Genomic DNA, 14438 nt, shown 5'->3' with positions numbered 1-14438 from the left:
TTTTGGCAGAAATACCTTCTGGTGGAGGTTTTTTGATCGAAAATACCTTCTGTTTTTTTTTTGATCAAAAATTCCATATGGGGGATATTATTCATCAAAAATATGAAGGTGGTTTTTTGATCAAAAATACCTTTTGAAGGGGATTTTTTGGATCAAAACAGCCCTTTCATATGCATAAACTACTGTATTAGAATTTGCATTTATGTTAAAAACAATGCCCCTGGGTGGTGTTTTCACCCCCTCCCCCCTGTTTTGCTGCACCACTGCTGGATTGACATGCTGTATCATGTAAAATACTCATATTAAGCCAGCCCTAACAACCTTGAATTCTTTTTGCTTTTGCTCCCTCGCCTAAAATCCCCAACATGGTTGAAACCTTAAAACTTATGTTTCTCAATATTGTAATTACTTCATTAAAGAAATTTTGTATTTTTGCAGCTGTTATGGATTGCAAACTATGGGCAATAGAAAGACAATGTTTCCAAACCATAATGATGAGGACTGGTCTTGTTCGACAAGCAGAATACACAGACTTCTTAAAGAGGTATTTCTTTTGATTTGTGAAGCAATAATATGCAAAGTGCAAATCTGCTGCATTACTTCCAAAAATCCTTTTTTGTTTTTTATTATGAGTACAAGATCAAAATCAATTTTTAATGTTAAAAAAAATGTAATTTGTTGGCTAATTTCAATTTATAACTTTTATCTTGTATTTCCTATGAAAAGATAATTTATTCAATAGCAAATAGGAATTTTCTATGTCAAGTATTAAATTTTTATTTGTCTTGTAGTTTTTGTGTTTTAAACTTTAACATAACTATAAAATGTAAATCTGAATTGTATGTTTCAATTTCTATTTTTAGTGTCCCAACATTTAGAAATCTTAATGAGGAATTCTTAATAAAAATTGCGGATGTTTTAGAAGAGGTAAGCTGTCTTTTCATATGTATTTCTAAAATTGTATTTTTTTTGTTTCAACGCTTGTTCACTTTACTTAAAAGCAGAATTTAGCATGATATCTTTTTTCCCACACTAATTTATTAATTGTACTTATTTATTGTCATTATGTTTTAGTGATAATAATAATGAATTTGATGATAGATTAATTATGTTTTATTTTATGTGTTATTATATGTGGATAAAATGCAATTTATTCAACTTTCTTGTTTTTTCTCTTGTATTATAATATTCATGGTTTATTTAGTAGAGTTCAGACAAATATGTAAAGTGTATTGGGAGTTCAGAATGAAGTTCAGAATGTGAAAAGTTTCTTTCTGTTCCATTATTCTAGAAGTTTTGATTTAACTTATGTTGATATATAGGACTTATTTAACAATGCAAAAGGTTTAAAATTTGGGTGTGTGTCAATTGCATTTGAAAAGCTCATTAGTACATTTAGGCTGCCTCTGTTATTATCATTATTATTACTTCATAAAATTACTTACTCTTTTAAAGATTACTAATTACACATATTAGCATCAACATTGAAAAATGTGGCCAGTGGCTAAATCTTTTGATCTTTTAAGTGTTTTACCATGTGCTAGATTTTGTTTGATCTACTTGATATTTTTTCCAGTTTAGGTAATTTTTATTTCATGTTCTGTTGTTAATTCTACGGAAAACTTTTTGATGGCTATTTATAGTTTTTCTTTGAGCAGGAGAAAAAAAAAACTAAATATTTCAATCTGCACATTTCATAAAATTGTAGATTTCACAGAATTAAAAGAAAATATCTGCATAACATGTAAATGAATTTTAGTGAATTTTTTATGAACACATTTGTTTACAAAGATGGCGATTCATTATCTGCTCAAAATAGGCATTTTGCTCCCTTGTCAGAAAATAACATGGGGGTGGCATAAAAGCTCCACTAGTATTTGATTCAGTTCAATGTATGATTGGACAATTACGGGGGGGGGGGAACTCTTCAATTATTCCCTTTTTTATCCTTCCATTTTTTAATTCCTTATTTAAGAAAAATTTAGAATTATAAAATATACATTTTAGTGATTGTTGAAAGCTCTTCTTTCTTTTTGCTGTTTGATTAGATTTTAAATATGGTTGTGATAGAATAACCTTTTCTACTCACATGCTAAAAATATCAGATATATTCATTAATCAACATGTTTGAAAAAAAATTTAAAGAAAAAAGGAAGCAAGCACTAAAATAAGTAATTCCAAGTTTGCTGTGAAAACCCTTGCTTTTTTTTTTTTTAAATCTATGTGTACAGTTAACATGTGTTAAAATCTTATTATCAATCTTTTATCCCTATAAAGTAAATTTGAACATGCTCTAAGCAGTGAGAAATAATTTAAACTTAATTAAACTTGATGTGAGGAACTGGGATTTAAAAGGCATAATATTTGATGCAGCCATGAATGAAAGTGCATATTTGTTACTAAATCAATCACTTTAAAGCTTAGTATTATACAAACAGGTGTTGAGATACTTAAAATTATGAGTTTTTATTTCTTAATGAAATAAGTTTTTTTTATTTCATTTTCCTGTCCTTTTGTTAATTTAATTATTTATTTGTACAGTAGACCCTCGTTTTACGCGGGTTTATTTTATGCACTTTAGATTATGCGCTGTTTAAAAGTTGACACCTTTATTTTATTTCACGTGGATGAGTTTCGGTTTTACGCGGATGTGGCAATGCAAACAGATAAAATTTTCCCCTCTCAAAATCCAAAAGATTGCAGATTACGCATAATCAACTGCATTTTGGCATGCTAATAATCGAGCTTGGGCCACTAGAGACATTTTATGCAATTGGTTCTAGAGCTCTTTCCAGTTATTAAACTCACACCTCTCATAACTCACTGGAAGAAGAGCTTTTAGGAGTGGAAAAGGAGGCCAAAAGCAACGAGGATACCGACACGGTGACGCACAACCAAAAACGTTCACATTAAAAATTTTGCGCCATTCCTAGACAATAGAAATGATCTTTCTGATATGTTAGTGAAGGAAGATTCTATCATGGAAATGATGCAAGTAATCATGAATGGATTAATGATCTGCTAAGAGTTACAGAGAAAAGTTCTTAATGACTGCCAAAAGACTATCATAGCCAGCTCCTCTTTATAAACATGACACACAATTGATTTATGTTCTCTTAATGCATGTTGTGCATAAAAGTCGATATAAGTACACGTTAAACTTATTATACAATTATTTATCACTGAAATGAAGTATTTTTTATCTACAGAACCAAACCCCTATTTTAACACTAGTATTAGATCTCAATTTAGGCAGTTTCGATTTACGCAGCATTTCCGTGGAACTTAAGCCCCGCGCAAAAAACAAGGGTCTACTGTATTATTTTTGTATTTATTTATTGACTTTAATATAATATTTTAGAATAAAATACTCATGTTTTCATTAATATACTCATAAAATAATTTCTGTTATAGACAACGTATAATGAAGGTGATTACATTATTCGACAAGGTGCAAGAGGCGATACATTTTTCATTATCAGTAAAGGAAAGGTAACTGTGCCCTAACTTGTAATAAACTGTTTCCAATAGAAAAATCAAATTTTAAAAATTCCATGTTTCATAGGTGAAAGTTACTATGAAAGATGCAGGCTCTGAAGAAGAAAAGTTTATTCGGTATTTACAAAGAGGAGACTTTTTTGGGGAGAAAGCCTTGCAAGGGTAAGTTTTTAGCCTCATTTTATGACCCATAGTTGAAATTTGTGTGTCTGCAATATTTAACGTAGCAAGACAATTTGTGCGTTTTAATTCTTGCAATTCAAGTGATGATTTTAAAGATTTTTACAAAGTTTTTTGGATCTGATTTTCACCTTTAATGCAGCTTTTAGTATGTCTTTGTGTCATTATTTGTAGTTACAGTTCCCTCTCATATCCACTGATCTAAAGATTCATAATCGTCTAAAATTTGCGTATGGTTTGATACATAAACAGTTGAGTTTGCATTTTAAAGTTGATTTGAATTTAAAAGTGATAATAACAGTACAAATGGTAAATATTAGAAAAAAATAGCTTATAATTTAAAGATTCTATTTTAAACTTTGTTTGTATAAACATGGTGTGAATTAAAAGTATGTTATAACTACTTCATACTATGATTTGTCATAGCTATACACTTGTATTATTAATCTTTTGCTATTATTTTTCTTAATATGTCGTTTTAAAACTTTTTTATTCTAGTTAAATTTAATTCTGGAAGTATTTGAATAATGAAACTAAAAATTAAGCGATCAACTTAAAAATAGAGTGACTAAAAATTTAAAATGGGCAAAATAGATAAATTGAAACTCATACATGTATTTTGGGAGTGCTGATTTTTTTTTTCTTTTGATGTATTAATAGCATGTATGTATGTATGGACATTAGTAGATATCTTCTAATGTACTATATTTATTTATTTATTTTCAGTGAAGATGTTAGGACAGCCAATATTATTTCAGATGATCCAGATGGTGTTATGTGCTTAGTGATTGATAGAGAGTAAGTTAGATACAGAAATTTAATTACTTTAGTTATGGCTATGCTATTGGCTATGTAAGCCATTCAGTTGCCAAACTGACAAAGAAGAAGATTTCTTCCTTTGTAGTGGAGCAGTCACAGTACAATTTGTACTACCACTTGCTTTAGAAATGTACTTGATAAGAACTTTACTCTTAGAAACATTGGAATACAAGTTTTAGGACTAAAATGTGAAAATGTATTGGATTTAATTTATTTGACTTGTGAATGGCTTATATGTGCTTACAAATGTAATAATTATAGTATTGCCTCTTAAAAGTTTTTCATCTGAAGAAATAAAAAATCATCTCTGCAACATTAATATGTAACTAACAAAAAGCATTGAAATGTGATCCTTAAATTCTTGTTTTGATTTGACAATACCAACATCATTCTGTTGATAGTTTTTTTTTTACCAATTCATATTTCTAATTTTAGCATATTTGTATTCACTATGCTTAGGTTTATTTCTTTAATGCTTTTTTATATTTAAAAAAATGTCAGCTGTTTTAAGTTATTCAGTATGGGATTCTATATGTTGTATGTATATTCAGCAGTAGTAGATATTCAGTATGGGAATATCTTTTATATATTTAAAATGAATTTTAAATATTAAGTTGAAGATTTTCAGATTTTTTAAAGATAAAGGATTTGTGGATTGGGGTGAGAGGGGAAGATGAATGCTTTAATTACCAGGACTTACTTTACATGCATTGCCTTGTAAAATTTTTTGTTGCATAAACCCAATATTCAACTAATATAAATTTAAAAAAAAAAAACTTTAAAATTAAGCTCTAAAAGTTTAAGACCCTCTTTGAAACATATGATAATTTTAGTGATCCCCAATAATTCAGTTTAAGGTCTTTTAGTAATGTATTTTGTGTGTTATAAGAAAATGTTTTGAATTGGCTTTTGAAGATTATTAACTGAAAATATCTTTTAGGTCTTTCAACCAATTAATTAGCAACATAAATGAAATTAAGGACAAGAATTATGATGAAATGGTTCCAGTGAAGAGAAGGTATTGAATTAAGAAACTCATTTCTTATGTGTGAATTTATTATCTTTAAAAAAAATTTTTTTAAAAATTGTAATGCGTATAATTTTATTTTTCATGCAAAATCAGATAATTTCTTCAGGTTAGTACATACATATATTAGACTGTGATGTTTTAACTCTCATTTTGATGTGAACAACATATGAACATTATGCCACTGATTTTTTTTCAGAGTGGATGAAGAATTTTTGAAATTGAAACTTTCAGATCTGCGTGTAGTAGTTACTTTAGGTGTCGGTGGCTTTGGCAGAGTTGAATTGGTATGTTTCACATTTATCAAACTGATACTTATAAAAATATATCAGTCATATTATATTAAATAATTTTAACTATTTTCATTAAAAAACTGAACACTTAGACCTTTTTTATGGGTAACTTTCATGTACATTAAAAAATACTTAATGAAATAACTGTTTGGGTCTTCTTGATTTTTAAAAATTGTATTACATTCTTTTTATATGTATATGCATTTACAGGTTCAAATTGCTAATGATCCAGTTAAAGCTTTTGCTTTGAAAGTGATGAAGAAAGCCCAAATTGTAGAAACCAGACAACAGCAACATATTATGTCTGAAAAAAATATCATGGAAGAAGTTGACTGTGATTTTATTGTCAAGTAAGCTTCATTTTATTGTTTCTCTATAAAGATTATATACATATATATACACAGTAGAGTCTCGGAAGTCAGAGGTTCCATTTGATTCAATACTCTTTATTTACAGTTCGAGGTATATTTAGAAAGTTAAAAATATGATTTTCACAAATCCAAAAATTGAAATTTTTGGCTTTTGTAAGACTTTTTTAATTACATACAACAAAACAATTTTAAAAGAAAGGCAGTGAGAGGTCAGTGTCAACGACGCACTCCAAGTAGCACAAAATATTCATTGATTAATATCGATGTATTAAGACATGCTTTGAAGATTATAACTTGATACTAAAACAACTTGAAATAACCACTGTTTTAACACGAAGAACGAGTAAGCATTCAATTGTTATCAAGAAGGGAGGGGCACAACTTGACGCAACTTCAACAATTAACAATTTTGTGTTATGTGAGTTGCATGCGCATACATACAGATGTCATTACAATGCTCTTTAAAATTGATTTAGGGGCAGTCAAAATGCATTTTTTAGTTGCATTCAACTTTACACACATGAATGTGTGCAGACACCTTAAAAAAAAGTTCTCAGTATACATTTAGGAATAATTAAAATAGAAATACATGTTGAAATTTGAGTGATAATTTTTTTATGAAAACAATACTTATTTTTCAAAGAAGAAAAAAGAATGTCTTTGTGTAGTTAGAACTGTGCAAAGTTTAATCACTAAGAATTTTTCAGATAATCTGAGTTTTCGGTACACTGAGGTATGGTGAGCCCCAATTACTTCGGATTTTTAAGACACTGCTGTCTATATTATAAGTTTTAGAAACTGAATTTAGACTAATATTGCTGCATTTCTTACTGTTAGTTTTGAAAAAAATGTATTACTTCGGTGCATATACAGTCCCAAACTAATTTTCAATTTTTTAATATGCTGTTAAATCCTGTTACAACAAACTTCGAAGGACCGCAAATTATAATGAGAGTTTTGTTGTAATGGAATGGAAACAATGTAATGGCAATTTAAACAGAAATGAAAATTTATTTTGCTGAAATGGTTATTCAATCGTATTATTATTCACTGTAATGAGATTTTTCTGTATGCAGTCGACTTCCACTATAACACGATTCAATTTAACCGAGATGGCTATAACACGAGTTTTTCTTGAGTAACAAATTGTAGAGCTAACTTGAATTCCTCGTCCGCAACACAAAAATTTTTGGAAAGAAATCGTAGTGCTAAGTATCGGCTTTGTTATTGAATGCTAAATATTGGTTTCGTGAATGTACAATCATCCTTTTAGTACCCCTGACTGCTCAAGTTCCCACATCGTGCTAGTTTAAATAACACTTTGTTAGTGTGTATAAATGACTACTCCATATTTTTCATTAATCTTTTAAAATTTTAAATATGAAAGGTGATGAAATATTGTGGCACCTAAACCCGCTGTTTCAGCTAAAGTTTGTGAAGACAAAAGAGAAAGTTTGACAGATTAAAAGAAGGTAGAAATTCTTAATATGCTTGAACAAAACAATTAAGAAGTGGATCGACGGTAGGCAACAATGAGGTATGAGTGAATCTTAAATACGTACAGTTATAAGTCAAGAAAAGGCAATCCGTAAAAGTTCAGAACTTAGTTTGAATATGAAGTTCACTGAGTAATGTCTAACCAACATGCTAACGGTATGATAGGAGAGAGGTGTTACCATAAAGATGGAAACGTTATAAAAATAAAGGCGAAGCAACTATATTTAAAAATAGATTAGAATAACAATTTGATTGTACTGCATAAATCATCTTCAACTTTTAAGTTATAAATACAACTATTGTATCTATAGTGCTGTGCCTTATTATTACTACATATTGTGCATATCATACTGGTTTACTTTATGTCTCTCTTTTCCAATGCTTATTTAATTTGTGTATCGGAAAAGCTGAATAATGCAGCTTTTTAAAAAATACAGTAATTCAGCTCCGTATATAAGAAACGGTAATATATAGTTAAGAAATGGTCTAAAATAGTTTGCGGGATATCTGAAAATGTCCAAAATAATTGGATGTTTATAAAAAAAATTCGTATACATACCCTTTTCTACAATGCGAAATTTCGACTTACTACCAAACAGCACGACCTTGAAGGTCACGGATCCGAAGGAAATTCTGGGTTTAGGTCAATTCGCGTTAGATATGAACCTAGGTCTAGCGGTTTGACTGCATAGGCCCTAGTTCCACCGCAATGAGGTCCAAAGTTGTTATTTTAGCTCCAGAAAAGCAATGGTTTTTCCTAAGAAATTAAACTTTTTTACGCTTTTCTTGCTATTGGATTGCAGTATCGTCCAATTGAAAGCATTCACAATCTAGAATAAATTCTCCCGCCTCTATGTTGTACTAACAAGAGACGCGAAAGATGTTAAGAGAGCAAATATTGTGCCAAACCTTCAAACTCCAAAGAAAATACGATTGCAGTTCTGGAGCCAAACAAGAAAGTTTAGCCCCTCCTTGCAACCGAACTAGAGCCGATGCACTAAAATTATTTTACATGGACTCATATCTAGTACGAACAAACCTAAATCCAGAAGTTTATCCAGATTAATAATCTTCAAGTTTTTGCCGTCTGAACCAGGCTGAGTTTCAAGACTCCAGAATTGCAGTTGAGATTTCATTGGGATTTGAAACTTGAACATAGTATTTTCCCCTTATATAAATTCGGTCTCTTATCAATACAGTATAGCGCGGGAGGGGGAGATTTATTCTATGTTGTCAATGCATTCAGTAGACTCTTACTGCAATACAATTGCAAGAAAAATGTACAGCAAAATTTAATCTCCAATGCAATACCATTGCGTTTCTGGACTCAACTAGCAATTTTGGACCCCCGTTGCAGCCGAACTAGGGCCTATGCAGTCAAACCGCTTTACCTGGCTTCATATCTAGTGCGAACTGACCCAAATCCAGAATTTCATCCAGATCTTTGACCCTCAAGTTCGTGCCGTTTGGTTGTTAGGTGAGTGGTCTTGGAACGCACCCTTCGCGTAAGCCGAGACTTGATTGTAGTCCATTCTTAATAACTTGAACGGAAATGGAAAAAAGCTAAAACTATCCAAAATTTGAATCGCAGAAAATTCCGTTGTTATATTAGAAAAAGGGAAATTCAAACAAACTGAGTAGCACCTAGTTGAATAATTGAAAGGTGCAAAAAAGTTTAATCTGCTTTTTTACTCCCCGAACATTCCTTAAAACAAATGCATTATGAGTTAATAATAAAACCATTATCAATACAACCAAAAGGCATACACATGAAATAATTTGGACTCTCAAGTTTTTAAAGAAAGGTGTGATAGCCACTTGCTTCATTTTGATTAATTTTACTGTATTTGAGAAAACTTCAATGTCATTTATGGCATGCAATAGTAACTTAATGACATTGGTTTGTGATTCACCGAATGTTTTTCATCTTCATTGTCAGAAAAACAATCTTTTCTAGTGACATCTTGAATAATATTCAATTACTTTCCACTTACAGTCTATTTACTATAAAGTTTAACAGCATTCCGCTGATCAGATTTCAAATTAACCGAAAAACAGGTAAAAAATTCAAATTAAATACAAAATTTTAGCTCAGGAAGCATTGGTCAGTTTGATAAGTCAAAGCATTGGCTAAATTAATTACATGTTCTTAACATACACATGTTCATTCGAATATAATAAAAACATGTTTTAAAAATACTTGATTCAGCTGAAACACATAAAAAGTCATTCTATGAGACAAGTAATTTATTTTTCTGTAAAATTTCATTCTTGTTACATAATAGGTTTTAACAGTTTAACCATATTTCTGCTTTCATACCTTTCATCAAAGTCGGATTTGTGCTCGAATGGTGTTGACCATCTTTCAAAAATATTTTCCAAATGTATGTACCCATGAATTTAATTATAATTAACATTTTTTTTTCTTTTTTGTTTTGATAATGTTGTGTGATTTCAGGTTTGCTGTGCTTCTTATTTTAGTGTTTTGCTTGCATTTGTAAAGTTTGTATTTTTTTTCGTCTTTTATTTAAAAAGAAAATAACTTCAGATTACTCTTCAAATAACTGCAAATTTATTTTTCCAGATTATATCGTACTTTTAAGGATAGAAAATATTTGTACATGCTAATGGAGTGCTGCTTGGGTGGTGAATTGTGGACAATTCTAAGAGACAAGTAATCTATTTTTCAGTATTGTAAATTTTCATTCTAGTTATGTAATAGATTTCAGTATTTTAACTATATAATCCACATCCATATCTTTTGTGCAGTTCAAGTCCATTTAGTGCTCATTGACTAAAATGTTGCATTAAACATAACACAGTATTTGTCTAAGTGTGAGAAATATTACATCAATAAATAGTTAGCTAAACCTTTTTAGAAAAAAATCATACTCAATGTTTTATCATAAGTACAGTTGCTTTTATTTTAAATGTCATGAAGTAGAATGTCAAGATAGTATAGGTATTCTTACCACTTTACCAAAATATTCACCTCAGAAAAAAGGACACTAAATAACCTTGAAAGTTTCTTCTGGAGATTTTTTAATAACAGTTTGTGCTGTGTTTGGGGGGCTCACCGAAACAAAGAAGATTTGAAGCCAATTTATATTACATTTCTAAGGTGTGATACTTCGTAACTTATACTCTTTAATATTGAGTTACGAGGTATCACACCTTAGCCATCGATTTGATTTTTATTTTCACAATAAAAAACCAAATATTTTGAGGGACAGCCTGAGCTATAGCATTGATAACAGTGAATAGTGCTAAAATTTGTTCATTAGGTACAATGATTTACTTTGAACTAAGTCATTTCACCATATCATACTCTTGTGTAAAGTTACACTAAAAATATGGTATTAATATTCAAAATGAAAAACATTTAATCACCTGATATGAAGATTTTTTTTTTAATTTAGGATTACATTCATATGGGTAGATGCAGAATAGGATTCTATATGCAAGGCACTAATAAACGCGGAAAAATCACTTTCGAACTATTGGTAGTCTGGCTCCATAGGCGCCCATGTAAGGAGGCAAGTGGGGGTTCCAAGTACAAACTTCGAAATGAGAACCTCCTTGATTTAAATACTTTTTTCTTTGCAAAAATGTAAAAACATTTATTTTAAAACCAGTCATGAATAAGTTATTAAAAATGTTAAATTTAAATGTCTCTAATCTGTACTGAAATTGGTTTCCATGTGGAAAATATCCTTCTGAACTGTGGGGAAAATATATGAGCCCTCCCCCCCTTCTTATACAGTTATTTTTGGAGGCTAAAATAATCTAACAGCATGTTAATATTCATGCCCTTCAAAAAAAAAAAAAAAAAAAAAAAAAATCTGGAGTTAATTTAACTTTTTATTGTTAAGGCATGCAAAAATCTTTTCGGAAATTTTTTCACATGCTGTTATATTTTTGCATATATATTTTTCCTTTTCATTTAGGGGGGAGGGGGGACAAGTAGTTTTCGGATAAAATGCAAAAACAGAAAAAATAAATCTACTTCTTTCTTTCTGCAATTGCATAACTAATGAAGTAATTTTAATTCTTTAAATTCTAAGTAATTGAAGTATTTCAGTTGCATGACTTAAAATCTCTTGTGACATTTTGTTTTGATTTTAAAATTTGTTCTGACCTTTTATTGTGCTGTTTTGAGAATTAAGATACATCAATATGTCTATAATTTATTCTTTTAGTTGTATTGTATTGTTAGATGTTGTTAGATGTACCCCATAAAAGTCTATTATAACATTTACTCTTGTGCTGCTTATTGTACACTTTACATTTATTGTACAATTTTTAAAATAGCGTTTTATATTTGCTGTAAACATATTAAATTTTTAAATTTTTCTTTATCATTTTAGAGGTAATTTTGATGATAACACAACACGCTTTTACACGGCCTGTGTTGTTGAAGCGTTCGCTTATTTGCATGCAAGGAACATTATTTACAGAGATTTGAAACCAGAAAACATGATTCTTGACACCCAAGGATATGTTAAGCTGGTAAAAATGCTTCTATAATTTTGTAATATGGAAATTTATATTATTTTGCATGTGATATTATTTTTAATTATTTAAATATTTAAATATTTTTTGCATTAAAATATGGTCAACAAATGGTTGATTATAATTACTGAAATTTGAAATTTTACTTATGATATGACTTTCAGGTGGATTTTGGTTTTGCAAAAAAGCTCCAAAATGGCCGAAAAACATGGACTTTTTGTGGAACTCCAGAATACGTTGCTCCTGAAATAATATTAAACAGAGGTCATGACATTTCAGCTGATTATTGGTCTCTTGGAGTCCTAATGTTTGAGCTTTTGACAGGAACGTAAGTTGTTGGGACGTTTTTTCCCAAAGCATTACTTATTCTTAATTGAATATAACTATTATTACTTTTTATCAGAAGTTTTGTACATCATGCATTACCTCTATTGTAAAAATACTATGATAATAATGTGGGTGACTGTATTCCATACTAGAATTCTGAAATTTTGCTCTGCTTCAAATCCTGTGTTTCTGCTTATTTTGGTCGATTAAATAGTTTTGACATTTTCATCATAACATGTTTGACATAACATAAATATAGATTAAATTTTAATGCTGCGGCTAATAAAGCCTTTTATGATTTAAAGCGTTTATTGAGTTCAGATTTTTTAACCTGCAAAACAAAGTTGTTACTCCACAAGACTCTTATACATTCTGTTTTAACTTTTGCCTCAGAGACTTGGGCCCTGACTATAAGAAGGAAAATCTTTTGGGTGCTTTTGAGTGCAGAATCCTAAAAAAGCTCTTTGGAGGAAAAAACATTAAAAGTTTGCAAACATTATGTATGTAGCATTTACGTACTTAAAACGGAACTTAAAATGAGTTATAACTTTAATAAATTGCTGGGTGCAGCACAGTAGATTCCCATTGAAAACCACCTTGAAGTCTATGTACTGGTATTGCAATCACTTATAATACGTTAAAAACAAAAAATATGAAATATTAATTGAAATTACTCGGTTATTTTCTTATAAAGCTGGTTATATAGTGCGGAATTTAGTGAAAATCATCTTTTGTTTTTTTGAATTTGTGCTTCTGTAGAAAACATAATGAAAGGAAGCTTTTTTAATGCTGTACATTTATGTATTTGTTTGTTTTTCGAATATTGAATTTACATTAAAGTTAGTTAGTTTTCTTCCCTTTAATATCGGTGTAATTTTGTACGGAGAAAATGAGATCACCAGAGGCAGGAAAAGATTGGGATTAAATTGTTTGTGTGTGTGTTTTTTTTTTTAAATGTTACATCATTGTATCACAGCTACACTAAAACAGCTAATCCTAGAAATAACACAATGATATCTTACTTCTTCTCTGAGGTGAAGACTTGCTTTAAACATATATTTGCTTGTATAACTATATTCTGTAATCTAGTATGTTTTAACATATGTTATGTGATGTATCTAATTATGTAACCCATTATTTGCTATAGGGAAACATGTTGTTATACATTTCAGAAAAACTAGATACATTTTTCAAAAGTATCTTTTATATTCATATTTTTATTACATGTGTTTATTTTTACTCTTAATTTTAGGCCACCATTCACAGGACCTGATCCAATGAAAACATATAATATTATTTTAAAAGGTATAGATGCAATTGAATTTCCTAGGATAATTTCTAGAAATGCAATGGCTCTAATAAAGAAACTATGCAGGTAAAAAAAAATCTTGTTTTTGTCAAACTTAAAATCTTTTTTCTATTTAGCAGATTTTAAAGCATGGCTCTTTGTACCAGAAGTTATGTTTAGTTTTTTTTATTTATTCATTTCTTAAATCATACTTTTAGCTAACCATAGCTGAATTTCTATATATGCGAAGTAGTTAACTGCTTGGAATAGGAAGGATTTTACTTTTATGCTTTTTTTTCCTCCAATTGAAAACAAAGTAGCTGTTAATTTTTATTTTAATTAAACATATCATGTTTTATCCATCCCTGAAACTGAGTTTTTTTAATAGTCCAATGAAAACTTAAAAACCTACCCTGGACCAATATGTTCCCTGTAAATGCAATCAATATGAATGACTAAAAGTAACATAAAAACTAGCATTTTTTTAATTGTGTCAACGTTACTGTCAAATACTTTCATTGTTGCTTCTTATGTTGGGAATAGATTTGGCAAATTTCAATTCAGCCTCTGGGCAGCAATGGCAAGATATCTTCTGATATACTTCTGACATTATAAGTTACAAATGT

The 14438-nt window shown here is 29.7% G+C and overlaps 1 protein-coding gene across 2 annotated transcripts in view; it reads left to right on the top strand.

Annotated features, from left to right (window-relative positions):
• The window catches only part of LOC129235107 (cGMP-dependent protein kinase 1-like), a 129676-nt gene that overhangs the window by 101345 nt on the left and 13893 nt on the right, over positions 1-14438 (top strand). For both annotated transcript variants that reach the window (XM_054868793.1, XM_054868794.1), the window contains exons 4-15: positions 439-544; positions 864-927; positions 3415-3492; positions 3566-3660; positions 4405-4476; positions 5438-5515; positions 5724-5811; positions 6028-6167; positions 10270-10359; positions 12053-12194; positions 12362-12525; positions 13777-13899. In XM_054868793.1, the coding sequence (XP_054724768.1) occupies positions 439-544; positions 864-927; positions 3415-3492; positions 3566-3660; positions 4405-4476; positions 5438-5515; positions 5724-5811; positions 6028-6167; positions 10270-10359; positions 12053-12194; positions 12362-12525; positions 13777-13899 (1240 nt within the window). The remainder of the gene's footprint in view (positions 1-438; positions 545-863; positions 928-3414; positions 3493-3565; positions 3661-4404; positions 4477-5437; positions 5516-5723; positions 5812-6027; positions 6168-10269; positions 10360-12052; positions 12195-12361; positions 12526-13776; positions 13900-14438) is intronic.

The sequence above is a fragment of the Uloborus diversus genome, chromosome 2, assembly GCF_026930045.1.
Source record: "Uloborus diversus isolate 005 chromosome 2, Udiv.v.3.1, whole genome shotgun sequence".
In the NCBI taxonomy this organism is placed as follows: Eukaryota; Metazoa; Arthropoda; class Arachnida; order Araneae; family Uloboridae; genus Uloborus; species Uloborus diversus.
Note: the sequence above shows the minus strand (reverse complement) of the source record. Positions and strands in the feature narration are given on the sequence as shown.